Below are 27,641 nucleotides of genomic sequence, written 5' to 3' on the forward strand. Positions count from 1 at the left end.
TGAAATTTTCATCAAGCTTAATTTTAAATTGCCACACTAATCCCATGTGTAACAGTGCTTTGGATGAAAAAGTCAAATAAAGCCAAAAAGAGCAATTACATGATGTAAAAATATTCAAGGCTTTTATTTTGAAATTTTCAGTATGCTTCATTTCGGCTTTTATTTTGAAATTTTCAATATGCTTAATTTTAAAGTTCCAAACTAATCCCATGTGTAACAGTTACTGAGTTAAATCAGTTATATACAGCCCATAGCAGCAAGTAGTTATAAAGGCCAGTTCTCAGTCCTGATCTGTTTCAACTGAGGATAGATAGAACTACAGTGATGCGTATTTGTAGTCCAAACCAGCAGCCAATAGCCTCTTGAGCTCCGTTGCTATGTTAAATAAGTTTCACACCAAGGTGTGAAGTGTTAGTGAAACAGCCTGAGAGCCTCAGAAAATCCTGTCGCATGACTTTGCTCTGAAGCACCGTGACAGAAAACCGTACGGTCTAGATAAATTTCGAAAACATTTTACCGGAGCAGACAGGCGTATCAATGTGAGGACCGATTTTGATACTAATCGTGCGATATTTGTGGGCGTGATGGCGATTTCAAAAATGATTTGGGTTGAAAAAGTTGTCTTCATCTCTCACTCTAAGCAGCCAGAGACGCACTCTAACTTTAGGAAAAATGAGAAACTTTGGGTCGCTTAGAGACAAATTGTGGACAAACCGTAACTGGTATCGACGAGCCGTCTTCACTTTCGAAGAGATCACAGAAGTATCTACAAAATGAAATTTGAATGGCATTTCTAGGTGAATTTGTGACGACACAGAAAATCCTCAAAAATAGTGTATTTCCAGGATTTTTCCCATTGACTTATAATGGGTTTTTTTTCGCAGTTTTTTGCGAATTATGTCGCCACGTTAAGCCCAAATCCCACCAAAAATAATAGCTCCAATGGCGTGAATTTTCTGCACGTTTTGATACCTCATTTGTAGGTGTGCACCCAGCGGTATGAGCCGCATTAACGGTGACGGAAGAAAAATAAAGAATTATAATAAAGAGACACTTTGCTGGGTGTAGAGTAATAGGTTCCTGCCATTGCTTTGCATGGCAGGCCCCAATTACTTTTGAAAAATAAGCTTTTAGTTGAATTGATTTTTTCACACAAGACAGTCCCTCAGGCTGTTTGTCTTATCTTCTCTCTCAGAGGAGCACATCTGAATGGATTTGTAAAGTAAAGTGTTGAATCATTCTCAAGTGTAAAAATGCCAGACATTGACTGGTTGGACCATCTTCTTGTAACCCCGCTGCGAAAGGCATACAACACCCTCAAATTGATTTCATCCACCAATGAAATACAGGTCTTCTTGCTTTACTCGCGACTCCAGCAAAGGTTACAGAAATAAAAAAACGCGTAGCAAAGCAGCGTGCATCTCTTTCAGACAGTTCTTCTGAAGGCTGAGGTTTTCTCTTCGCTATTTAGCTAAAGCCTTGTCAATTCAAATCTGCCCGGACAGCATTTTTCAGGTCTCTGCTGAGGTGACCTTTCAGAGTGGCATTTGGAAATTAATTCCCCTTGAGCAACACCAGCCACCAAACACAGAGCGTCCAAACACGGCTCACCCTTCACTCCTTTACAAGCCTCAGTTTGGGTTTTGTTTCTGTTTGTAAATTTTTATTAAGGGAAGTGTAAATCTGAATTGAAAAAAAAGAAAAAAAAACACACATTAGCAAGATGGTGGTACCAGATATAACGAGAGCAATGTCCCCAGGTGTTCTGAATTTCTCAGAGAGAAATCTTGAGAGACAAATAAACAAAGCAGAGGGGGATTCAACTAATTTCCTCTGCTTCATTCAATTAGTAATCTGACCTTTTTTCTTTTATGCCCTAGGGTTTCCTAAAGTCTTTAATGTGGGAGAATTTTTCTGTTATAATCCAGGAGCACACGTTTTCAGTCTGAAAGCAGGATTTCATGTACTCAAGACTTCTCCTCGCGCTCAGACATATGCTGGGACTCTTTGCTTGCTTATGAAACATTTTCTGCTTGCTTCTGGAACAAAAATGCACCGTCTCCTGGCAACCTCTCAACCAATAGAATGAAAGTGTTGTACTGGGTGCGTTTGTTTCCTTCTAGCGGGTGTGCCTGTGTGGCTACTATCAATAGCAACCTGCGCCTTAGGGAGTTGGTTGCGTGAACAAAATCCTGCTTAAGATCAGTAGCTGTTAGAAATCAGTATCACTGCTGGCGGATGTTTAGTGTAACACAGAGCAGAAAGCTGAGGCCGTTGTTTCGCCCCACATCCATCATTTAAATATAGTTCAATGAATCGAGAGCCTTGCAAAGGTATGAACACCTGTTGTTCGTTTTCACATTTTTCACCAGGCTACAGTCAGAAATTTCAGGTAATATAATAATACAGCATAGTGGACATTGGAAGTCAATGGATGTTTAACAAACACAATTCTGAAAAGTGCGGTGTGCGTCTGCTTTTCTTTATTGGTCCGGAACTCTTCCTATTAACTATAAACAAGTGCCCTGTTGATAGCCAACATAGCTTTACAAACTTCTGCAAGTGTGTGGGGGTGTGTGGGAGGGGTGCGGGGGGATTACGTGTGCAGGTGAGTGCATGTGTGTGTGGGAGGGGAGGGTGGAGGGGAACAATCTGTTCCACAGTTTAGCCTGGTGGCATGCCTTCAAGATTTTTTAAAGGTAAAAAACTGTTTATCACATTATGACTCTTTCTGTAACATCCGCACAAGCTAGCTAAGACTGCTCTAAGTTGGTTTTTATATTAACAGCATTTTATATTTTATTTTTTATTTTATCTACAACTACTACTCAGTGGTAGTTGTTATTGTGTCTTGTCTCTATGCTGTAACTGCAAAGTAATTTCCCTGCTGGGATGAATAAAGTACTTCTATTCTATTCCATATTGTGAGGGAACATTTCAGAGGGTTTGGTTGACCACTAACCTGATTTGACAACCGAGGGAGGAGAGGGGAAGAAGGAGAAAAGGCCCTAGAGGCTCTTGCCCCTGTTGCCCATATCAGAAACTGCCACTGTTCCCACCTGACCAATGAATCTATGCTGCTCCGCTAGTTACCATGGGCTTCTTGGCTGCTTTTCTGTAGACTCATAATAGATAAGCAGCTGGTTTTTGAAGCCAGTTAGTTGAACTGAATTTTACTTAGCGATGTCAGAGTAAAAGTTGTGAAATGTGATTGAAATTTTCTGCACAATTGTGAAAAAATTATGTGTTAATACGTTTCCCACAATCCTTTTGAAATATATTGAAGTTTGTAGTTGAAATGAGACAAAATGGGAAAATGCTTAAGGAGTGTGAATACTTTGGGATGCTGTAAATCTGGTCAATTTGATCTGAGCACTAAATCCACATCTCTAGACCTGACTCTTGACTTTTCTCGGTAATAGTCAGATTACTCCTTTACAGTCCAGCACTGTAAAAATAACACTTATTTGTTTCCTTCATTTTGTGTCATTCTGAATCTCACTCGAGACCCCCCTCCCATGTTTAATTAGATCTAATGTTATTTCTTAATAAACGGAGCTGCCTGTTACCAAGACTACAGCAGCAGTGCAATCAATAAGCAGAAAACAGGAACGAATCGCATGTGTTTCACTGCACCGAATCAAAACGCAGTCAGGATTTTGTATGGCACCGGTACCCCAACCAGCTGGGTTTCAGTCGATTCAAAGAAACAACTTTGTGACTTCCACTTGAGTTTTTGGTTCTTGTGAGAAATAGACTTTATTCTTAGAATTGTATTGCCTGTTTTAAAAGCTCTTTTGGGTTTAGGTCTGATGTACTGAGTCAGCCCCCTTACCTACAGAGTTATCAGAAAAACTAATTTCCATTCATCACTTCAGATCCATTGAACCTCTTCTGGTGATATTTCTTTTCTTTGTAAATCCAAAAGGCTCTACATTCTCCTCCTGCTTTTACTTCTGTGTGAAGCACTTTAAGGGCCACTTCAAAAATATTTCATCTTCCATTATCCATCCATCCATTTTCTAACACCCTTGTCCCTAGTGGGATCAGGAGGCATGTTGCATTAGTCTATCTTATATATGGAAGCTATTAATCAGCTTCTTAAAATCTTTTACTTCTCTTTAATTGTTGTCTTTGCTTGGCACATGCTCTTTGTTACTAATATCAGTTCCCAAAATACTTTCCATGGGTTTTCAATTGGTTTATGTAATAGATTTTTAAAGCAAGCCTAAGCATGATGAAAAACCAATTCATGTTAAAAAAAATACAACCTTTTCTCATATCTGAACGGTATAGTACATTAATTCATACAAACTAGTCTTGTGCTGCTTTTCTTTTATTATCATTTACGTTGGAGCTCAGAGAAACCAGAGATACAGAACAGTTGTGTGAAAACGTATTTGAACCTTCGTGATTTCTCTCTCTTTTTTGCATGTTTGTCACACTTTAATGTTTCAGAACATCAAACCAATTTAAATAATATTCAAAGATAACACAAGTAACCACAAAATGCAGTTTTTAAATGAAGGTGTTTATTATAAAAGGAGGGGCAAAAGTCCAAACATACACAACTGTGTGAAAAAGTGATTCAAGCATGAAGGTCACTTTTGAAGGTCATTCCACATTTGTTGATTGAAATTAATCGATCATACAAGCTAAACTGGATTAAGAAAAGTGAGTTATGATGATGAAACTATACAAAATGTTATTAATTGCCGCACAGCATCAACATGCAGTGCCTACTGTTGGCACATCACTAACATTCTGCTCCTTTCTATCCATCTTTCCACCTGCTTTTAGGGTAACTTAAAATTCTCATTACTTCCAATATTTGATCACTTTAGGAGCTCTCTTAAGGCTTAAGATGCTGGCTGACGTAAAAGTAAGAATTTTCCTAAAATGATGTGTAAGGAAGTACTTTCAGGCTTAGGAGTCATTGGGTATACGGGTCCTGACTTTGTTCAAACCCTCCTTCCTTCCTTCCTTCCTGCTGTATCTTCTAAGCTAATTTCACACTTTTATGTGCATGAAAACATGACAAAATTAAACAAATATTGTGAGAAATCAAGACTAATCCTGACTTATTAGACATCTTTGATTGTATGTCACTCCTGTTCTTAAAAGAAAGATAGTACAAGTACATGAAATTCACAGTATTCTGCAGAATCCAGACATGGTACATTACTTTTGTCATGATCTTGACCTTTATGTTTAATATTTTTATTTGGTTTATGGTTGAGATGTACTGAGTACAATTTGGAAACTGCATGTGTGTACAGTAGCAGTCAGTTGAGACATCGAGTATGCTGAGATAAGGTTATACTGAAGCCAAAGGCAGCTATGAAACATTTTATTGAGGGTAAAGAAAACAAATTGTAGGAATAATGCTGTTTATCTAAAGGGATTACATTTTCCTCATCTGTTGATTAGTCAGAGATCCTTCCTTGGGCAATCTTGGGATGAATCAGGTGTTTAACGAACCTGTGTTACGAAAATGCCGCACTGCAGATATAACATAACTCTAAAAGCCTCACTTTTTTAAAAACTCAGCAAAATGTTTATTTCATTTCTATCAAGCTTCTTCTCTTCAGCCACAACAAACTGTGATTTATCTGACGTTCAGACAGCTCCCTGTGGAGCCACAAAGGCTTCAGAAAACAGTTCAACAAAGAAAATAAAGGGAACATCCAGATATGCAACTGGCTGTGTTCACCTTTTAAAGGTTTTGTAAAGAAATGGATGTTAAACAGATTTACTTGAAGTACAAACATACAAAGTCTGAGTCATTTAAAATGTAACCTGTGAGTACAGCTTAAATATCAAATATGATTTTAAAAGCAATATTGTCCTAAAATACACAAATGTGCAGTTGTAGTCTTGAGAATATTATTCCTTTGTAACTATTTTACCTGGACAGTCGATGATTGGAGGTCTATGTAGCAAACAGATGTGTCATTTATGGAGGAGGAAGTTCTTGATACTGTGAGGAAGGAAGAGGCTGGAGGTTCTGTGAAGACGAGGTCGCCCAAGACTGCGGCGAATGCAAAAACGGCAAAGCTCAGACAGAAAGCAGGGAGCTAAAACAATGAGAGAGAAAACCACGTTTAAGCTTAATTCTCAGGGAGTTGACAAAGGCGAGTAGATCGTTCCACACACCTCTCCTCTCCAGAGCAAATCGAACCGCGCTGTCTGGTGCCGACAGATTGAGAGGAGTTTTTCCCTCTGCATTCCTGCTGGCTCTGTCTGCCCCAAAGTCCAGGAGAAATTTAACAATGTCTGCTTCTCCAGCACAAACCGCAGCATGCAAAGGGCTGATCTGCCCACATCCAGAGCCAACATCTGCACCTGCATGTACACACAGAGAAAAACTCTCAATATCAGAATGAAGACAAAATAAAATCAATTTGAAGTACGGGCAACCCTCCCAACCCTTTGTGTTGAGAAAATTAAAGCATGTACAGTAAGTAATGATGGAGTAAAAACATCGACCCTAATTAGAGCTATAAATACGTTAAATGGTTTCTCGTTACATCAGACAGCTCTGGAAAAGCGTTGAAATGTATGCTGCTGTGAACTGTGAAGCACTGCTTTCTGTTTCCATGGAAAAGGATGGAGGGCGGCCGGACAATTAGACGGCATAACGGCTGAAAATCACCCCGGCGGCAGCGGGAACAAAAGCCACAACTGAATGTGAAGTTTTGTTAGACGGCCGCAGATAGTTGGCTTCTTCAGGGATTCATTTCACAACCGTTTTCTTAATTTGGCAGAAATACGTCTTTGTCTTGGGGGAGGGAGGTGGCAAAATTGCACTTAATTTAACTTCAATCGAGAAATAAATTTTTTGTGTCATTTTGTCCAGTCAGTCTTCAAATCAGAGAATAGTTCTTGTTTTTATTATGTCAAAATTATATGTCAAAATTAGATAACTAACAATATTCCTCCTATTAACTAACATTTTCTTTTTTTCTGAATGATCATGTCAACTCAAATTATTCAGGATGTAAGACTTACTCATTTGTTCGAGTGTTTCTGTATGTTATCTTCTAACCCTGTGTACAACATTTGTTTCTCTTACCTAGACAAACGATTACAAAAACTACTATTACAGCCTCTTTTTACAAGACATTTCTGTCATAAAAACACAAAGACGACCTCTGAGCTCCTGCCAGCAATTCATAAATCACAAGTGAATTTTGTGAAATCCCACAGAATTGAAGTTTTTAAAACAAACAAGCCGGTAGTGGAATAAAAACAATATCTGTGTCGAAAATCTTTCTAAACTGTTATTTCCAAAACAATAACGGTTAAAGTCAGAGAAGAAATCTTGATGTTGACTGAGCAAATGCTTCGAATTCAACAATTTTTTCTCAATTCTTCAAGAGAAGAAATTGGTGAATTTGTCACCAATTTCAAGGTGACAAAGTCAAATTTCTTTTAAATCATGTTTGACATATGCAGGATTTTTTTATAACAACTGAAGGTAATGTAGTAATTTGATTGGGCTATAAAATGGCACTATGTGCCTGGAAAATATATAATATCCCTTTAAAAAGGAGGATGTGCTGGTTTTTATTTCCTCATAAAAGTACTCCTAGCCAAAAGCTAAGTCATTAGCAATGTGCGTCTCTGCTCTATAAAGCCACATATGGAGCTACAGCAGTAATCAATTATTTGCACTCACTGTGTACATTGAGTGAATTTAGAAAGTATTCACAGCACTGCACATTTTGTTATGTGAAAGTCTTATTCCAAACTGAATTAAATGAATTTCTTTCCTCAAATTTGCACTTACAAGCACCACATTATAACAATGTGGAATTTCTTCTTGAGTGACATTTATGCGTTTAAAAATATGATTAAGATCAATGTAATTAATGGATCAAAATTAACGTGTTAAAGTCTCACACCTAGTAAATATATATTTCTCCCTGGTAAAAAGAGTGGTTCATTGCCACTGTTGTCTGCCACATGCTTGCTGACGTCAGAGACTCATTAAAGTCATCCGGGCTTATTCCTTACAGATTACAATCCAACATTGACTTTTTTCTCTTATTTTTATTTTTTCTTTTTTCGCACTGAATTTTGACTGTAAGTCAAACTAACAAGAGTGAGAAACTAAAAAGTAAACTTGTGAGGTCTTGCAAAACAGTTCCTCCTCGTTATTCAGTTTCTTCAGGTACCTGAACGCAGCAGCAGCTCCACACACTCCGCTGCCGGAGCCCTGCAGGCGGCGTACAGCGGGGTCCCCACGCCTGGTATCTCCAAATCAATCTGGGCTCCGCTCGACAGCAGCAGCTCCAGACACTCTCTGTGACCTGGACAGAAAGAGACACCGTCTCACAAACCTGCGCTAAAACAAATCGCACCTTTATGCTCATCGCTTTTAACAGCCACACACCGTTTTTGGCAGCTTGGTGGATGGGTGAAGCCAGCTGGTGGTCGGTGTGGACGGAGGCTCCGTGCTGTAAGAGGAGTCTGACACAAGCTACATTTCCACTGCTGCAGGAGTTAAAGAGAGGTGTGGCGCCATCTGCTGACACTGCCTGAGCCTGACAAGGGAAAAGAAATCTATTTACCTGGGTCACCCAAAGTTACATTATTTTAATCCAGAAAATGATAAAACATTTGAAGATACTTGAACATTATGAATTTTAAGCGTTTGGATGAGAGAGAAAAACTTTGTTGTACATAAGTGTATCTTTCTTTGACCAGAAAAGATTAAATAATAAAAATACAAATAAGTACTTCCACTTTCATTTTTTTTATGTGCAGTTTGACTTTTGTTGTTTTGAAAGTGTGTCTGTTAAACATTCGAATGTTTGAACTGAATACACTCTCTGTGTGTGTTAAAATACATTCTTGGTACAGGTACAGTTTTCTTACAGCCACCATAGGCACGAATGGCGTTAAATTGGAATTTTGATCATTTAAAAAAATAAATGTTTTGGCTCCAAATGAACTGATAAGAACAAGATGCAAAAGTTTAAACTTGTTGAGGCATGTCGTCTTTCCACACGAGTTCAAAAATATGCGCAGATGTTGAACTCTAAAAACATACTCCCTTACAAATATTTGTCCATTACAAACTTTCGCTTGGACTGCGAGCCATCTGCAGCCATTTACAAGCTTCTGGCGTAACAGAAGCTGGACATTTGATCACACATCTTGAAAGCTCATTTAAAGCGCCTGATTAATTTCCTGGCAGGAACACAGACTTCAAACACGAATTTTAGGGTTGGGAAGGCTTTTTCCAAAGCTTAATAGCAGCCTGTCACAGATTTGTGCTGATGTGTGTTTTTGTTGGGACGCTTAGCTGGATAAAGGTGCACAAGAGGTTCACCATCCATCAAAGTTAAAATTTGTCATCGCATGAAATTATTGCACTGAAGTGAGTTTAATATCAACATAAACTTTGAGTTTGCCGACCAAGAAAAACAACCCTGCTCCAAAACAAACAAGCTTGACTGAAATTTGCGGATGTCTACATAGAAGAACAAAAAGCCGATTCGTCAGACAAGAGACAAACGACAGAAAGGGTTCAACCTCATTTCATCACTGGTTTAAATGAATGAAAAAAGACGGCTAACACCAAGTTCGTCAGCCTCAAATCAGCAGGTAGATAGTTGAAACTTGACCCCACTAAAGAGCAACAAGATAATGATCCGAAACCCGCCACAATAAACTGACTTTACAATGGGTAACAATGAAGTTCTACACGGATCCCGAACACGACCCCATTAAACATTGCAGTCCATACTTAGAAGTCGAGAAACAAAAGTGGTTTCTCTACTTTTGTTTCTCTATAACCTGTAAAGGGACAGTTAACCCAATATCAATAAAATGAACTGTTCAAATTCATTATTAAAAGAACCAAACTGTTATGCCAATCCCGGTAATCATGAGTGTATGTAGTCTTGTGACTGGACCCAACTCTACATTTACACAAAACCATCATGTTCATGTTCAACTCTGAGGCTGAATTACTGAATAACATTTCTTACATTTGCACCATTGTCTAAGAGGACTTTGGCACAGGCGTAGCGACCTGTGAGGCATGCCTCATGAAGAGGGGAGACTCCATCCAGGGTGAGAGTGTTTACCTGGAAGCCCTGCAGACAAAAGTTTAAATCTGTAATATTTTTCCAATCCATCTAGTCGTTGAAAGATAATTAAGATAATTTCTAGTACAGAACTGTTTTTGTACCTGAGCAATGAGAGTCATGAGGTGAAGGAGTCGGCCTTGATAGGCCGCCTCATGGAGGGGAGTTCTGTCTGAACACGTATCTGTGACAAAAAAAGGAAGCAAAAAAAGAAGACAGTCTTTAAACACAGCAAGCAACAACCCCAAAGTGACTGACAAGTCTTTGGAGATAGTAATTGTCAGGCAATTCAAGCTTTTAAGTCCTGAACTCAATGGAAAATATCCACCATTGTTTTTGCTTGGCTAAGGAAGAGCCCGTCCGGGTGTCACAAAGTAACAACGTTCTTTCCAGCTGCCACAGTAAAAATCAGCGAAGACAAACACTCACCAGCCATCAGCGAGTTGCATGGTAGGCCTTTGTAGATGTACAAACGGTTTTGCAAAGGTTGGGACCTCGTGGAAATAGTGGCCATCATGAGAGTCAAGGAACAACAAACTCTTTCAAATCACATGAAACACAGACTTGAACTCGGCCTTGCTCCAACTCTTATCTGGATAGTTGGTCACCTCCCCCACGTTTCAGCTTCTCAGGATACTGGCCAAGACATAAATAACAATAGCAGTGGCAACCGTCCTGGAGAATGTTTTAGAGAAAAACACTTCTACATGTGCATATGAAGAGAAAGGCATTGTGTATAGTCTGAGGGGTCTATAGGCACAATGGGGATGGAAGTACAGCTAATACACTCTTGCAACTCTGCTACGCTGTGAAGGTTTTGGGAGTGAGGGTCAACAAAAAGATTGTTTTAATTCTTGGTATTTCAGTGAAATGAGAAAGTGATGTTTATATTATTGGTTTGACAATATTAGTTAAGGAATCTATACAACCAGATGTAGAAGGTCTTACAAAAATAATCACAGATTGGTTCGAGAGCTAGTCCATTCAGGCCTTGCTGCATCTCAGTTTAACTTTGACCAGCTTCCGTGTCCCTGCTGAAGAAACTCATCCCCACAGCATGATGCTACAGCCACTAAGTCTCATTATGGGCGTGGTGCGTTCATGGTGATGTGCAAAGTCAGTTATATGCCACACTTTTAGTGTTTCGCTTCTGGGCCATAACATTGAAGTCTGCTTTCCTCCACATCTTCTCCTACTGGTTTGAGGGAAACTGCAAGTAGAAGTTCAGATGAAGTGCATGACTGATAGTTGCACAGATTCTCCTACTGGAGCTGTAGATTTCGGCAGCTCCTCCAGAGTTACCTTGACCTTCTTGACTGATCTGTGGATTATCAGATTGATTGATTGATTGATTGATTGATTAACACCTCACATTTGTGAGGTGTTAAACCTACAGTGCTTATGAAAAGTATTAGCACCTATTTTACCCTCTTTTATTGCTTCTATGCATCATGATCATCAAAATTAGACTTTCTTTCAGGTTACTGTTTTAACTTTATGCCTTCGTCTGGCACAGCATCTTTGAACTTTAGAAAATAAAAATTTAAAACAAGACAGGTAGCAACAGTTTTTAAATGTAAAAGTACTTTTATTTCCTAGATTGATTTTAGGTCAAATGATAAAAACCTCTCATGAGGATGCTTTTTTATAAAAGTGAATTTTATAAATCGTACAAAGTCCACCAGTAACAGAAGACAATATACTGCAGCTTTTTTTCTGTTCTTTGCATATTTAAATGTTTTCCATTCCCCTTTCTTTCTGTGCAATAATGACACTGTGCAAAAGTTTAAAATCTGAGTTCTTTATGCTTCTTTTCCAGAGAGTCAGATTTCTGTCTCAAGTTTTTTCAGTTGCCTTGGTCAGTAGTTTTCAAGACTATCTGAACGTTCATCAACAGTTTCCTCTGGACTCTCCCTGCTTTTTTGTGCTCATTTTAAGACAAGTATGCAGTTCTGGTACTTGGGCAGTATGTGGCTAAAGATGAGTAAAGCTGCAGTAACACTTTATTTGACAGGTTGTGAATAAGACTGTCACGACACCGTCATAAACATGACATAACACCTGTCATGACAGTTATGTTCATGACAGGAACCCGTCAAATAAAGTGTTACCAAAGCTGCAGTATGTCACTTTTATAAACAATATGATTTCACCATGCCGTGACAGTAGGCTATGAGAAAGATAATCTGTGAAAAGATCAATCTCCTGCACCTCTTTCTGGAGCTACCTGATCAATAACAACCAATCCGAAACAGAAGGAGGGTCATAGGGCTGTCAATCAACCTCATATGCTCACTGCTAAATGTGCTAATGGGGGATTAACAACTTACCGCTACAGGAAAACCATTTAACCACCATCATCAATAACCATGCTGACTTTACTGAGCATTCATAACAGGCTTTGCTAGCAGCAGCGTGGCAGAGGGACGGGGAGAGAGGATGAGTAGCGCCACACTAGTTTGTGATTGATGGCGCTAAGGCCTGCCTTCTGGCTCTGATTGGCTGTTTGTACTTATCACTGGGAGCACTGGGAGAAGACAGATTTTTTCAGATCATCTGTTTCGTACCATAGTGTCATGATATAGTGACAGTTTGAATAAATACATAAAAAGCAGACAATGTGGAGGAGAGAAAATAAAGATTAGAAATAAACTGTCAAGCTGCAGAATTGTAAATATATAAACTATAAAGATAGTCCACCCCAAAAAATTCAGAACTACAAATCAAGACCAGTTTAAAAGAAGTTTCTTTATACTTCTTTTAACTTTAAAAGAAGTACACAGAAACAACTGACTTTTTTGCACTGAACCGTATGGGTGTATAAATCTTTAAAAAGTGCAAAAACACAAACTCCCCTTTTGTTAATAAAATGTAAACACCGTTAAGGATTCTCCTGATCACATTCAGAATTCAGTAGCTGTCACAACAACGTCAGCTGGGCTCCTGCAACATGATGTCAAGAGCTGAAGATGAGAGATTTTTGTTTCTGATACTCGCTTCATGGCACATTAGCAACCAGCATCGCTATTCTTCCTATTCTCCTTCCACAGTCCATTTGGGCCTGTGGCATCCACAGCCATGTCCATGTGCCGGTCGGGTGCCAACCACCGCAGGAGCAGCAGGAACAGGAAGTCCAGCACGGCAAAAAGGGCGAAAAGGGAGCCTGCAACGGGGCCGCAGTGAGACCTGAGTCTCCGTAACCTCCTGTCCAGTGGAAGCACCTCTTCTCCAGCTACTCTGTCATACACCTGGGGGTCAAATGGAGCAATGACAATTACTGTAGAGCATTTACCTTTATCTGTCAGGGGTCTATATCAACATCTACACAAACAGAAAGGAGAACATAAACAGTAGGCATTCGAAATGAGATCATCCACCTATTATCATCATCATGTTGGAAAAACAGTGGGTGGCTCTACCCACTCACAGTGGAAAGTTGTAACTGAGCAGGCTCTGTTGGTTTTGCAAAGTGTGAGTTTTCATTTCAAAAGGCAGCATGTCAGCACCTGCCTAATACCAGGCAATGTTTGAACTTGCAAGAGAGCGAAATTATTATTATTATTTTTGGACTCAATTATCTCCAAAAACATCGAGTTTCTTAGGGGATAAAAAAATGAAAAAATGTGACGTCTGAATGTGTCTTATCCAGGAAAATGTCCCTGTACTGAAATTATACTGTAAAACATGTAAAACATGTTCATAAATAACTTCCTGGATTTTATGTTAATTGGTTGCAACATGTTTTCTTTCTTTATATATCGTTTCTACAAACAAAACATATCTGAGATAAGATATGCCAAATATGATGAAATATAATCTCAGAAGTTATGAAAGAATGCATGTGATTAAAGCACTCCCAGTCCAAGAAACATTTACTTCCATTTTGTTATGGCTACAGCCGTCTACTTTCTCTTTGGATTTGGCTCTGAATCAATTGAATTTTGACCTTTAGTCTCAATTTGACCCAATTTTCTTTTCTTGCAGTATAATGCAGAAATTTCCACATTTATTGGGACCCTTGGTAAAGATGTGTTAAAAAAGATTTTTTGATTTTTTTTGGGGGGGTGAAATTATGCTACTGCAAAAACGAATGATTGCTTGCATGTCAGCAAATGTGGCAACAGCTGCCTGCATTCATGTCAAGTTCAAACAAGAACCAACCTAAAACAAGCAAAAACTCATTTATCTTTTTTTGGAATTTCCCAGACATAGCCAGAGGATGTTGCGTTACTTTACAGTCTTACCTTTTCAGTCCTCTCGGCCACATTTTTCCATGTGTAGAGGTTTTTCACCCGAGAATGGATGGAGGTGGGAGAGGGCACCGAGCCAGACCTCTGCTTGGCAATTACCTTTTCCAAACCGGCACATAAGGAGCGAACGGTCGGCTCACACAGTGTGATCAGATCTTCAGGTAACACCTCAGGAATTCCACCCACTCGGGTGCTCACCACCTAACGGAAAAGAAACATGTTCAGGATCTCATCGAGTCCGACATGTCAAAACCTTAGATGAGTCAAAGTAGTTTCTTGGTATCATATATCGTCACACTAATAGAGTGGAAAAACGGAGCAGGTGTCATAACCTGCTCCGTTATGACTATGACAGTTCTAAATAAAATCAAGAGCATCCACATTTCATGTAAATGTTGTGTAATTGGTGAACAGGGATCTCCTGTGTGTAATCTGAGTGGAAATGCAGCTTTTCTCTAGAGGCCTTAGAGCACAGGTGTCACACTCAGGGTTCGCGGGCCACAACTGGCCCTCTCAATATTAAAGGGCCATATAAATTAAACTTTAAGATAACAGTTGTGTACTTAAATATTACTTTATCAGTCAATTCAGTTTTCATTTGTACAGATTCAAATTACACCAATTTAGAAAGATACTAGAAATTGCTACATTTTAAGAAGCGCTAATCGATCACAGAGAAAACTAAAATGTTTTAAGAGTTTAACGGAAAGTTTTGTCAATACATTCTGCCCTTGGAGCACATCCATGATGTAGATGTGGCCCAAAATGAAAATGAGTTTGACACACCTGCCTTACAGGCTTGTTAGAGGACGTAGGTGAACAAAGAGCTTCATGAAGACCGAGGAGAACAGGAGACGGGATTCAAAAGTGAAGAAGTTTAAAGCAGGTTATAAAACAATGTGCTTGAATCATCATCAGTGGAGCAAGTGCAACTCATCTGCAAACCTACCGAAGGATGGCCCAGTCAAAGTCTAAAGATAGATCTAATTAATAATCTGTGGTAAAATGTCAAATGTAAAATGGTCCCCATCAAATTCTACTGGGTTTCAGCTATTTTGCAAAGAAGAATGGTGAAAATGTCAAGTCTATTAAGTTTCTAAAGCTGGCAGAGACATAACCCAAAAGATCTGCAGCTACACGAGAAGTGAAATTTACTTCTGCAAAATACTGAACACAAACATTACAGTTTTCAGAATTAAATTTATTATAAACAAAAAATAATTATCCTTTAAATTCTTCTTTACAATCATGCCCCACTTTGTGTTGGTCTGTTGCGTAATAACCCAACGAAATATATTGAGGTTTTTGTGGTAACTTCACAAAAATTGTTAAAATCATAACAAGAAAGACAGAAGAACTATCAAAATAATCCAACATAATTAAACAGAACAAGTTTCTTATAGATCTCAAATAAATTGTCATTTTATTGAAACCCATGCATCTTGATTTCTTTCTCCTAGATCAGCATTTCAGATAAAAGTATGGCGATCTCCTGATTGAGCAATAGGACCACTGCTGCTCAGTGAACAGTTTTTAGTCCTTTTAGCTACATAAGTCAATCTGAACAAGTCATCAGATGAACTAGAGCCAGTTTTTAGAATCAACCATCAGTTTATTGGAGGGAAGACTGCTTCCGCATTTCTTAAAACGTGGGACTGAAAATAATAGTGCTATGGTTGCAACATTTATCATCAGCTGTTCGGTTTATGAGACAATCCAACATGCTAGATTAGCCACCAAACGGATCATTTCCTCTGGTGTTGTCATCAGACTATTATTCCCTGATAGTCTGATGCAAATGTCCATTTGCATAATCCAGTTTCTGTTAGGACATGCTCAGCTGACCTCCACTGTTACTGAGAAGCTGATTGCTGAGATGTGCATTCATTTATGTTGCTGCTTCATTAAATCATTACATACACTCGTATTCAAAATAATATCAGCGTTTAAAATTTTGGATAAAGCTCAAAATAGATTTTATTTCCATGCACAGATTATTAGTATTTATAGCACTGTTCAGAAACTCTGTGTTGATGTTTCTTTACAAGTTGAAATAGATACTGCATGAACTGAAAACATATTTACAGCTTAGCCTTTTCTGAATCAGCTGCTTCCGGGAATACGTAGACCCGGCCAGTTATTCCAGTCCAGAATGATTATGTAGTTTTTTTCCCCATGAATGGGATCTGCAGGAGCTATTTGTGGCTTGGTGTCACTTACAATGAGACAACAGCACATTGTATTTAATCACTTTGTTGCAAACCAGCAGCTGAGTTTTTGCCATTTTTGCTACATTTTTGTACATTTTTGATCTCATTGCCATCTTTCTGGTTTCGGCCGCCATTTTAAAACTGCAGAGATCATTTTAGCAGAGCAACCGTCATTTTTTCTACACTCGTCTATATATAATTACCTCTAGTCAACTTTTTAAACGGCCCATTTTACTCTGGAGACAGATCAAGTACATAAGGCTGATCAGACTGGCGCCTGTTTCCCACAGAATGAACCACATTGCTGATTAAACTCTACACACCTTTTGTGTTTAATTGAGCACCACTTCAATAAAAGAATCCAGTTAGACAGGTGGAGCCGGACCACGTCGTGACTGTTGAATCTGTTGGTTTTCTATCACTCTACAACACTTATTAATAAATGATTAACCCTGTAGAAATATAATGTGCAGTATCCCAAAAACAATAAGTGATCTGGTTATTCATGTTGGATTGCAATTAGTCTGAACATAATTGCATATCCTATTACTTGCACATGCACACACAAAATAAATTTGTACTCTAATGCTAATTTTAGTATTTGTCTATGTGAGTGTAGCTTATAACTGAACCTGGCTGAAGCAGATTAGAAATCACTTATTTTTTTCTCCCTTTTACAGTCAGTATTTAAAGATTATATTAATCTTACTTTCTGATATTTTCTATATTTCACTAAAGTTGAGCAACAAGGTGATGTCCTTATGGAGAGTAATAAAACATTCATTCTCAATTTGCTTTGTGTGCCGACATGAATTATTGCGATTATTGTTGCATCACCTGACCAGAGCGGAACACAATGATGGGAGACATGTGCCAATGCAACCACACTAAAAATAGAAGTGAAACTTTCCCAGACAAACTAAAGGACAAGACTACACAAGACTATTTTTCCATCACACATGGAATTGCGTTTTCTTTTATGGTTTCTCTTCTCATTCGAAAGAGAAACCACTTCTTGTTTACTCCGTATTTGGGATTGTTATTGGCAGATCCTTCTGATTTAATAACCCTTAAAAAGCTTTGAGTGAGAGCACACCTGCAGTCCACAGCTGGCTCCCTCCACGATGGCCATGCAGAAGGCCTCGGTCAACGATGTGTTAAGGAAGATGTGACCTTGAACCAAGACGCCTCGCACGTCTTTATGTTCCAGGGCACCGAGCAGACGCACCCTGCAGGAAAACGGTAACAGAATCTAGATGAATTTGGTGAGGACGATGTCTGGACTTACGATCAGTCTCACCAAGACATGCCAAGAAAAACTCAAAAGTAGTTCTGGGAAAATGCTTATCTTGATTAAATGCCAAAAAGCATTGACAGATTTAAGCTCAAAAATGTTTTGAGCCACACTGACAGAGCAGGTCTAACCAGGAGATAAAGTGTTGCTTCTACCAGACCTTCTTCTTAGGAATGATTTTAATGCAAACTGACTGTCCCCTTAAGAGACAAAACTAAGTGAACTCTTGTCCCTGGATGATATCAGGTCTTGTAACCGTCCAGCAGTACCTGTCATGAAGTTGGTATTTTTCTCTCACTTCCTCCAGCACGAGTCTCTTCGGTCCCTCACCGCCAATTAAGAAATGCAGATCGGGATGTTTGAGGCAAAGTTCTGGGATTATTCCACCAAGCAGATCAATTCCTGAACATGGATACAGAACATGAACTCAGTTAGAGCTAACCAGCCATCTACTGTACTTTCAGCATACAATATTATTTTTAAGGTAGACATTCAGTGAATTAGGATACGTTTTCTCATGAGGCTCATTTGTCAGATCAAAAGAATGTTTTGAAAATAAGAACCTTTAAGTAGATATAAAATATACTTTTAATTTAGCCCACATTTCTGTGGCAAGAAATGGTTATTTATAATATCCTAATCTTCAATATCATGTTTTCATTAGATACAAGTAAAACTCATCATATTTAACAGAAATAAAGGCTTGAAAACAATGATCTCTGTGTGTACTCATTTTGTTTTGCCTCTATTCTATAAATGCCAGATTTCTGTAAGGTGGAAGAATCCAAATGAAAGATTCTTCCACCGGAGCCGCCAATCTCTGTAGCTGCTCCAGCGTTGCCCTGGCCTGTCCGTTTAAAGGGCATCTGCAGGTTTCAGCAAGTCACATTTATGACTTTTTAAGACTATTTTTAATGTCATTCCTGGTCCTGATGTATTACAATCAAACTTAACAAAACTCATATTTCTGGAATATGCCTGACGCTCTTGCCAGCGAATGTGCTCTTCTCTGACTGTATATAGATTGTATTTTAGATACATTATTTAAAGGATGCATGGACGCCCTGGTTAAGGTGGACAGATACATCTAGCTACGTTTCCAGTAAAAAGCATTTCATTTGAATCTTCAGATTGCCAACTGAGCAGAGCTCAGTGAAATATCCAAACTTGTTCATTAAACCTCTCCCCATCTCGTCATTGACCTATTTCATGTGGGTTTATGTTTCACGATGGTGTTTGTTCATTAATGTTCTGTAGCAAATCTCCAATGTCTTCATAGAACAGTTGAAAAAGACCAAGTGATATGAACACCTTTGTGTGCACTTTCGTTGATTTTGGAACAGGTTCAATGCTCCAATCAAGTACAAGCTCTTGGCAACAGAACAGAACGTGTCCTGCACTTTTCGACAGGATGGCAAGGAAAATACATTGTTTATATATTTAAGTTTTAACACAAAGGGTGTTTTTAGACCTCTAGAGAAAGACTAAAGTCGATTCACATGTCAGTTTTTGCTTGATGTGGTAGTTGAGACGAAGCGTCTTCAAAATTCATGGATGTTTTGTATTCCAACACCACCACAATCTGATTCGTCATGGATGAAAGATAAAGATGATAAAGTTTGAGGTAGAACACAAAGGCATGTTTGTTTTTATAGCTGTTAATACCATTGTAGGTTTGCACAAGGTGTACGGTATTAGTGAAAGCGCTTGATAAAAGTGCTTTTATCAAGTGATAAAAGTGAAAACGCTTTCACTTAATGTTCGGTTAATTTTTTAAACAAAATTCAACTTTAGACATTAAACGAAGGTTAATTATTATTAAACATCAACTTTATTAGAGAGAAACATGGAGATAACAGATTGAATATGACTCTTTAATGAAAGATACTATTGGCAGCAACTAGGGTAATAATTAATACAATGAAAGGCACATTGATAAGCCTGTTCACTTACATATTTCCTGTAAAAGTAGTAGGTGACGTGGCATTATAAGATTATGAAACAGTCAGAAAGTGCCAACAATTTGCAAAGATGAATGAGAATGTGCAGGGCAGAATTTGTTCTTTGTTGTATAATGCTCTCGGGCAGAAGAACCAGTTTTATTTTGAGATGCTGTGATGCTGGATTTTGGGGTTTCATTCTTGATTTCTTCATTTAAATATCTGCCCATATTTGTCAGTCCACACACACTGTGATTTGAGTCCCTAACATCAACATTAATCTACATTAATGCATTGCTGTTTACATTAAAGGTATCAGAATAAAGGGGTTATGTGTCATGCGTGTGCAACTCGACTGCAGCAAGAACCGGGCCGACATTTAAATGCTCACTGGTTACCATGGTTTCCCGCCTTTATCTTGCTGTTTTAACATTAGCTAGCATGTTGTGGGCGTACTTCAACTGTTTATCACAGCGTAATAAAATAAGTTAGTTTAAATCAAATTGACATTAGTGAATGAGAGGCGTCTATATGACTCATATAAGAATTAAATGCAGGTGAGTCGATAAATTATGAGAGAAAATAGCTCAAAAGTCTGTGGCAGGTGTTATCACTTAGTAAGAATATTTTTAAAAAGCTGAATTTATATTTTGCTTGCAAAGGATAAATGGAATACAATTATTTCTTCCTATTTTGTCTTTATTAGTGAGAAAATTAAGATGTAGCTGCATCTACAGCTATCATTGTACATGCAGCTGAGGCAGATGAGAAACTAAGCCTTCAGAAATTCAAAATGCAACGGGTTGAACCGAAGGCAGTACGAGGTACAGAGACGCTGTGCTAAAAATAAAACCTCCGACAACTGTAGATGGCGCAGATTTTCATGTGGGAGATACGCCGGGTGGAGAGAGAGGTGATCGCTGGAGGTGAATTGTCAATTATTTTATTAGTGTAAGTGTAAATAGTTTAAATAGTTAGAATAATGTATTCTTGACATGATCAGCAGAGTGGCTGCTGACGCAGCGTGACATCGACTGATAATACTTCTATACTTTGGGTCAGTAATTGAGTCAGGTATATCTAACCCTACCATTCTATCCCGCCTTTATTGGCTACACATGATGCTTAAAAAAACGTTTACTTTCTGTTTTCAAATAAAGGTTCTTACACTTATCTAATGTGACAATGGCACAGTTTTTCTGACTAAAGAATGAAAATGAAAGGAAAGACACAAAGAAACACAGAACAAACAGAATCACACGTGGATGAAAGACAGAAGGACAGTAGAAGAGAGGGACACCAGGAAAGCACTGATGCCATCGTTTTCCATAGTCCAGTAAGCTTTGCTGTTGCTGCTGAAGCTCATTGTAGCTCCTCTACAAAGCTTCCAGCATCTATCATCAGTTATTATTACTGTAACAGCCCAACAGTTGTCTAGAAATACTCTGCTAAATTTAATCATGTATTATAAAATGCATGCCTAGGATCAATGTAAGACAAGTGTTTTGAGAGAATCTATCCCATGCTCGAAGAGTTTCTGTACTTCTGGATTACACAACTCAAAAAGGTGTATTCTCGCAAGGACACCTTGTGACATTAATGTCCTCACAAGTCAGGACACCCCACGCATAATTATTTCCATGCCACAAGACTTGAAATGGTGCCACAGACTGTTAACTTCTTGACAGAGTTCCAGGATCTTGACATACAGATCAAAATTTCTCTGGAACTAGAGAGGTTGCCTCACTGGTTTCAGTTCACCCTTCAGTAAGACAAACCCTTAAGTAAATGTTTGTTCTTTTACTATCACTGTGTTGCATCACACACGTACCCATGCAAAAACAATGGCAACATTTAAACCGAGTACTAAAACTGGTTTAACTAGGACAGCATTTGCTACTTCTCGTGAGTACGGAAGCTTCCATCCGTCCATCCATTTTCTAACACCTTTGTCCCTAGTTTGGCCGGGAGGTGCTGGTGTCTATCTCCAGCTAACGTTCTGGGCGAGAGGCGGGGTTCACCCTGGACAGGTCGCCAGTCTGTCGCAGGGCAACACAGAGACAGACAGGACAAACAACCATGCACAAACACACACACTCACACCTAGGGAGAATTTAGAGAGACCAATTAACCCGACAGTCATGTTTTTAGACTGTGGGAGGAAGCCAGAGTACCTGGAGAGAGCCCACGCATGCAGAAAGACCCCGGGCCAGGAATCAAATCCAGGAGTACAGAAGCTTAACGTTTATTATTCCTCATCGCTATAAACAGGTTTTAATAAATTTTATGCAACCATTTTGGAAACTTTGGGTAGATTTTTAGCACCTCTAATTTTTTTTATAGTTTGGAACCATTTATAGTTGCAAACTAATGGAATAAGACAGAGCCAAAGTAGTACATGGCAGTAATTTTGAGGTGCCAGTCATTTTGGCCACTTTTTAATTTTCAAGTCACAATTAAGGCTTCAGATGAGTTTATATGGAGACCAGTCAGCTACTTTCTGACTGGCTTTAACTGAATTTTGGCTCCTTCTCTAAATCACAAAGCCTCTTAAACTGTAAGCAGAAAAGAAGGCAGAAATAACCCAAAGAAGACCCTCAGTATAGCTGTACCTTTACGGTAGACAAGCCGGCTGATGACAACAATTGTGATCCGGTCGGGTGGACGCTGTGAAGGGTCCGGGGTGAAATCCGTGGGGTCGACGGCGTTGGGGATAACGGACACGATCTCTGGGTTGAGTGCTGCCCGTAGAACCGTGTTCTCCTTACTGGTGTACGAGACGCACACGATGTGGTTGGTGTCACACAGCGACACGGTCAGGAGCTTGTTGGTCAACACGGAACTGACGTCAGCAAAGCCGAAGAGAGAGTGGTCAGTGAACACCTGAAGAGAAAAAAAGGTTTTTATGTTTATAACAGCGATGAAATGAGAAGAGTTTGGTCAGATTCTGATTTCTCTTAAATGGTATAATTTCCTGGGATCAAAACTATAGCCTTCCAGGAAACATTAAAGATGCATTATTTATATTAGCAGCAGAGGATACATTTCATTTTGTGGGAGAGAAAGAATGTATTATTTATTTAAAACAGAGAAAATGTGTCAGCATTTTATGTTAGTTACTAGTATCAGTTACTGTAAACAGCAGTGTCCCTTAATATTCCTCAGTGAATGTAGATCACTAACTTAAGGTGCATTCACACCAGCCCTGTTTGGTCCGCTTTAATCAAACTCTGGTTCATTTACCTATAAAGTCCAGTTTACTTCAGCAAGTGAGAATGCGCAATTGATCTCTAGTTCGCAAACTCTGGTTAGCCTAAATTCCTAGGTCTCAGTTTGGTTGAAGTGAACTCTGGTGCAGTTCGAATCCATATATGGATGCCAAGAAGACAACACGCCGCTCCAAAAGCAAGAAGTGGACTACAAGCGCAGGGCATTCTGGGTAAATACAACCAGAACAAGTGTGTGTCTCTGGCACTAGTGAGGCAAATATCTTGTGGTCTTTTACCAAAGACAAAAGAGATGGTGGCCACTAAAATCTGACATCACTCCATTTGTGTGCATTTCTTGAAGAAAAAAGTTTGTATCGGTGTCTTCTTCATAGGTTTTCATGTCGTATGCTTCAGTGGTTCTTTTTGAAGCGCCACCACAGGTGAGGAGGGGAGCGAACAGGTTTTTCAAAGGGTTTAGTTCATTTGAAACAGTGCTGTGTGAACCACCTGAAAATGTAACAAATGTTGCAAATTTGGACACTAATGGAACCAAGTCTACCAGACTATCAGGTGTGAAAGTACCCTAAGATACATCATATCTAGATTGTCCAGAGAAAAGTAAGATACTGAAAAATATTAAAAAGACCAAAACTTCAATAAAATGACCAGAAAGGAGGTAAAGTCTAGCTCTTGTAGAAACAGCTAGAAGGAATAGATCATATGCCTTGTTGTATCAAGAGTACAATTACTGTAATTTTCCTATAAAAAGCTTGTTACATATTTTATGTTTCTTTTGTGATTTTTTTTATAAGAAAAAGATCAATTCCACCTAATTTTTCACTACCTTACACATCTTTAATTTACTCTAGTTAAAAAAACTACAACACCTAGACACTTCAAACTTGGACTGGATTATTCTGCTGTAATAGTAGAATATTTAAAACCATGTTTGGGATCTGTGAAACTTCAATAAAGTTGATTTCACCACTTTTTTTGCCTCTGGATCACACTAGAACATATCTAATTCCAAAACTATAACACCTAGACCCTTCAAACCTGGACTGGATTATTCTCAACTAATAGCAGAATATTTACAACCATGTTTGGGATTTGTGAAACCTTTTTCACTCCCTAATCAGGACAGATAAGGCCAAAAACAGTCTGACTGAAGTCACCAGTATTTTAGTTTTAACAATAAATGACCTGCAGCTGATGAAACTACACACATCCAAGACGTCAGGTCACGTACCGTGTTCAGGCCCAACGTCTTGGCGTGGAACAGTGCATCATGGGCCATTGCAGAGAAGGAGCTGTGTGCGTGCACCACGGTGATGCGCTCCCTGACAAAAACACAGCGCAGCAGAGGGAGGCTGTGGAAGCAGGTGGTGGCTGTGGACTGGTTGTACATCACCTGCAGGGGCAGGTAGTAGACCTTCAGGCCATTGGTCAGGTACCGGACACCTTTCCTACTGCCATAGGCGTGCGTGGCGATTACCACCTTGTGTCCCTTTTCGATCAGACACTGAGACAGCTGGTAAATATGACTTTCTACTCCTCCCATATTTGGATAAAAAAAGTCCGACACCATGCAGATGTTGTGCTTCCGGCTGTGGACCTTGGAAGCGTCTGCAGATTCACTCTGAGATGAGGGAGTGTTCGTAGATCCAACTTTCCTTCTCTGGCCCATTGTTCAGTCTTCTGCTGGTTTGAAGTCAGTCAGTCCTGAAACATTTATATAAGAGATAAAATAAAGAATCAGCCAGAGACACCTGATAGAAAACAACCAATCCAAAGGAAAATTTACTAGACGAAGCTAACATAGTTAAGATAAGATAATAAGATAAGATTTATTTGTCATTGTCATCAACAGATTACAACGAGATTGAGATGAAAGATAGTTGAAAGATAATATACTTAATCAATATATTACAGTACACACATAACTACAAACTTAATCAAAAAGGAAAGTTTTAAGCCTCGACTTAAAAATAGTCTCATGGTCAAAGACTTTGATTAACTTTGCTTGTTTCTCTAACTTATTTATTCTTTTACTTCAGAACTGATTACGGTCACGCTCTGAATGACTGAATCCACATCATCAAATGTGCTCTAATATTCATAGGGTCAAAGTTTAACATAACTATTTCAAGCCGTCACCTCAATAATTCATGCAGTCAAAATTATCTTTAATTCTTTGTTGCCTGATGAAGCACAGGGTGATTATGCATATTTCCAATAAAAAGAAATCTAGGAAAGACATGAAATTCCAGATCTGGAAAACAAATATTAAGTAGCCAATTGCTATTTTATCCAATTGATACCAAATTACCAGCTGGTGCCTGGGCTCTGAAACATTTTTGACATTTAAAGTTCTTCAAATTTCCAAAATTCATAGTGCATCCTCTCTTTTTTTGCCAGATTTTTAGATCCATGGATGGATGGATTGTTGAAAAAGTGGTTTAATTGACAGATGGACGGATGAGCGGATGGATAGATGGATCATAGCCAAAGATACATGAGTGAATGATGGCAGAATCTGTAGAAACCACATAATGCATGCAGATGGACAAATGGATAAATGAAGGATGGGTAAATCAATGGTGGGATGGATATAAACCTCCATACTTTCCCAGACTGAAGACTTGCATTATGTATTAGAAACAAAACTGGCATTAGACCACCTAACAGTTCAAAAGCTTCACACATTTAATGTTAAATATGTTTTTGATATCCGTAACAGAATAAAAACCTCGATGACAAGTGCTTTCATATGTCAGTCGCTGTCAAAACAGCTTTTATGTGTAGTTGCTTGGTATGACGCTTGTTCTAAAAGCGGGTTTCTCCCCTCACTAAATCTGTCCCCCAACGTAACTAGTGGACCCCCAAACGCATAATCTAAAAACATTTAACCTCAAGTTTAAGGTAATAAACCCGTGTTTACTTCCATTCAACCCAGCTAACTGTTTCATTAGCATTATCATTAACCATCCGGGTTTTTTTCCTCTTGGCGACAACAACTTGACATTTCCGTGATCCTGTCTGTCTTACCTTTGACATAAATGACTTGTCACAACTTGTTAAACGGCAGACATTTGGACTTTTAGCGTCGTTTTTCAGTTACTACCTCCATGCTAATCGAATAGCCGCCCCCTTGAAAACATTCTATGGAGACACGGAGATGACGCAAAAGTGAAACTACACGGAGGTATGGCATGCCGTTAAACATAAAATCAGTTTAACCACAAAATCCAGATAAGTGAAATTGGTTAATGAATTGAAATAATAGTTAATTATTTATGTAATAGTTAATTATTACATAAATAATAACTATTTTGTAGCTGTAATATATTATATTTTAGTTAGACATAATACCTAATTAAAATATATTTAATCAAATTCTGACGAGTATAAATGATGTAAGATTTACAATTAATTTGTAAATCCATTTGATCCATTGTCGATTTCTTGACTAGCCATAATTCCTAAAAAGATATCTTAAATTACGTCAATATTAAAGATATCTTAAATGTATTCTAATATAGGACATATAAAAAAAATAAAATATCTTGTATGCAAACAATGTCTAGACAAAACTAACTTAGAAATATCTCGAACTGTAATTTTGACTAGTCAAAATTGCTTTTATGATATCTCCATATCATTACTAATGTCTTTAATAATTACTGTCTAGTCAAAGCATCCCAGATTTACAAAACATTTAGAAATTTTTATGAAAAAATGAAAAGTTACCCAACACATCATAAAATGATGTAAATTTTGTACAAAATGGAAACAAAACATCAGCAACCGATTTGTATTATTTTAAACATAAATATAGAAAATATTTTCTGTTATTAGTAAAAAATCCTTTGCACCCTTAGTTTGCTCTTTAAATTATTTTTTTAATTGAATTTTTATTTTAAATGTTGCTTCTAAATATGCTAGATAATTAAATGTTTTGAGAAGTTAACAAAAAAAAGTTTGTTTAATTTATTGAACAGACATAAATTCCCAAGTTACAAACATAATTTATAACTAAAAATTGTAATGTAGCTGTAAAAATGAACTATAATGCCCTTTGAATGGTAAATTTTGTTATTGCCACACTTTGTTAGTGGTTAATCCAGTTCAACAGATGGCAACGTTTATGGAATACTGAAACCTGCTATTGACAACAATGTCATTTATCTTTTCAGACTTCTCTTTCGACAGTAAACGAAGGCAGAAGCTATAGTGGAAAGAGGTCAAGTAAGATGATATGTCAACTTTCGTTTCTAGAACAGTTGTCATCATGCCCGAGTCAACAGCACTTGTATCATATCCATCTGACATTTAGCTCCAAACCCAAACACTACATGTTTGGGTTTGGAGCTAAATGTCAGGTGTTTTATAATCGTTCTGTTACAATTCAGTGTAACCTATTATAAGTCAAATCAGATACAGAATATAACCACTAACAGATTAGGTGAATCACCTTGGTAAACTGCTATGCTGCAGAAATGAATCAAGAGGCAGAAACTCACTTTCTTCCCACCGGACCTCCAGACTGTCATGATTCTGATCTGATCTATCATCATCAGAATGTGTCTTAACAAGCCCGACCAAAGGACTGCTGACGCAACAAGCTCTCAGCCAGCT

General features: G+C 38.3%; 2 protein-coding genes across 4 annotated transcripts; both read right to left on the reverse strand.

The window, feature by feature from the left end:
- Positions 1–4,515: 4,515 nt before the first annotated feature.
- LOC102225083 (ankyrin repeat and SOCS box protein 9-like) lies at positions 4,516–10,614 on the reverse strand. Its single transcript, XM_023336619.1, has 7 exons — positions 10,534–10,614; positions 10,205–10,444; positions 10,002–10,109; positions 8,399–8,549; positions 8,181–8,315; positions 6,157–6,345; positions 4,516–6,077 (listed from the first exon to the last, which is right to left on the reverse strand). The coding sequence occupies exons 1-7, from the start codon at positions 10,612–10,614 to the stop codon at positions 5,953–5,955; spliced, it is 1,029 nt and encodes a 342-aa protein (XP_023192387.1). The 3' UTR covers positions 4,516–5,952.
- Positions 10,413–27,561, reverse strand: piga (phosphatidylinositol glycan anchor biosynthesis class A). 3 transcript variants are annotated; one of them, XM_023337413.1, is made up of 8 exons: positions 26,052–26,187; positions 24,502–24,725; positions 24,253–24,414; positions 22,407–22,677; positions 18,124–18,256; positions 17,657–17,789; positions 14,345–14,551; positions 10,413–13,348 (listed from the first exon to the last, which is right to left on the reverse strand). In XM_023337413.1, exons 2-8 carry the CDS (start codon positions 24,688–24,690, stop codon positions 13,109–13,111), a joined length of 1,335 nt encoding a protein of 444 aa, XP_023193181.1. In that variant the 5' UTR covers positions 24,691–24,725; positions 26,052–26,187; the 3' UTR covers positions 10,413–13,108. The 3 variants fall into 3 exon arrangements, with proteins under 3 accessions (XP_023193181.1, XP_023193180.1, XP_005798184.1); XM_023337412.1 differs by lacking the exon at positions 26,052–26,187 and adding an exon at positions 27,478–27,561 and having other exon boundaries at positions 24,253–24,725; XM_005798127.2 differs by having other exon boundaries at positions 24,253–24,725.
- Positions 27,562–27,641: the final 80 nt, after the last annotated feature.

The sequence above is a fragment of the Xiphophorus maculatus genome, chromosome 7 (genome assembly GCF_002775205.1).
Source record: "Xiphophorus maculatus strain JP 163 A chromosome 7, X_maculatus-5.0-male, whole genome shotgun sequence".
Taxonomy (NCBI): domain Eukaryota; kingdom Metazoa; phylum Chordata; class Actinopteri; order Cyprinodontiformes; family Poeciliidae; genus Xiphophorus; species Xiphophorus maculatus.

Bases quoted from the DNA above. Each gene is read 5' to 3' on its own strand.
- LOC102225083 (XM_023336619.1), bottom strand. From the start codon at position 10,614: ATGGCCACTATTTCCACGAGGTCCCAACCTTTGCAAAACCGTTTGTAC. The intron at 10,445-10,533 runs GCTGGTGAGTGT...GCTCTTCCTTAG, and splicing joins TACCATGCAACTCGCTGATG to CCAAGCAAAAACAATGGTGG. The intron at 8,550-10,001 runs GTAAGAAATGTT...TTCCCTTGTCAG, and splicing joins TCTTAGACAATGGTGCAAAT to GCTCAGGCAGTGTCAGCAGA.
- piga (XM_023337412.1), bottom strand. From the start codon at position 24,690: ATGGGCCAGAGAAGGAAAGTTGGATCTACGAACACTCCCTCATCTCAG. The intron at 17,790-18,123 runs GTACTGCTGGAC...GTTTTCCTGCAG, and splicing joins AAATACCAACTTCATGACAG to GGTGCGTCTGCTCGGTGCCC. The intron at 13,349-14,344 runs GTAAGACTGTAA...TTTGACCCCCAG, and splicing joins TGGCCGAGAGGACTGAAAAG to GTGTATGACAGAGTAGCTGG.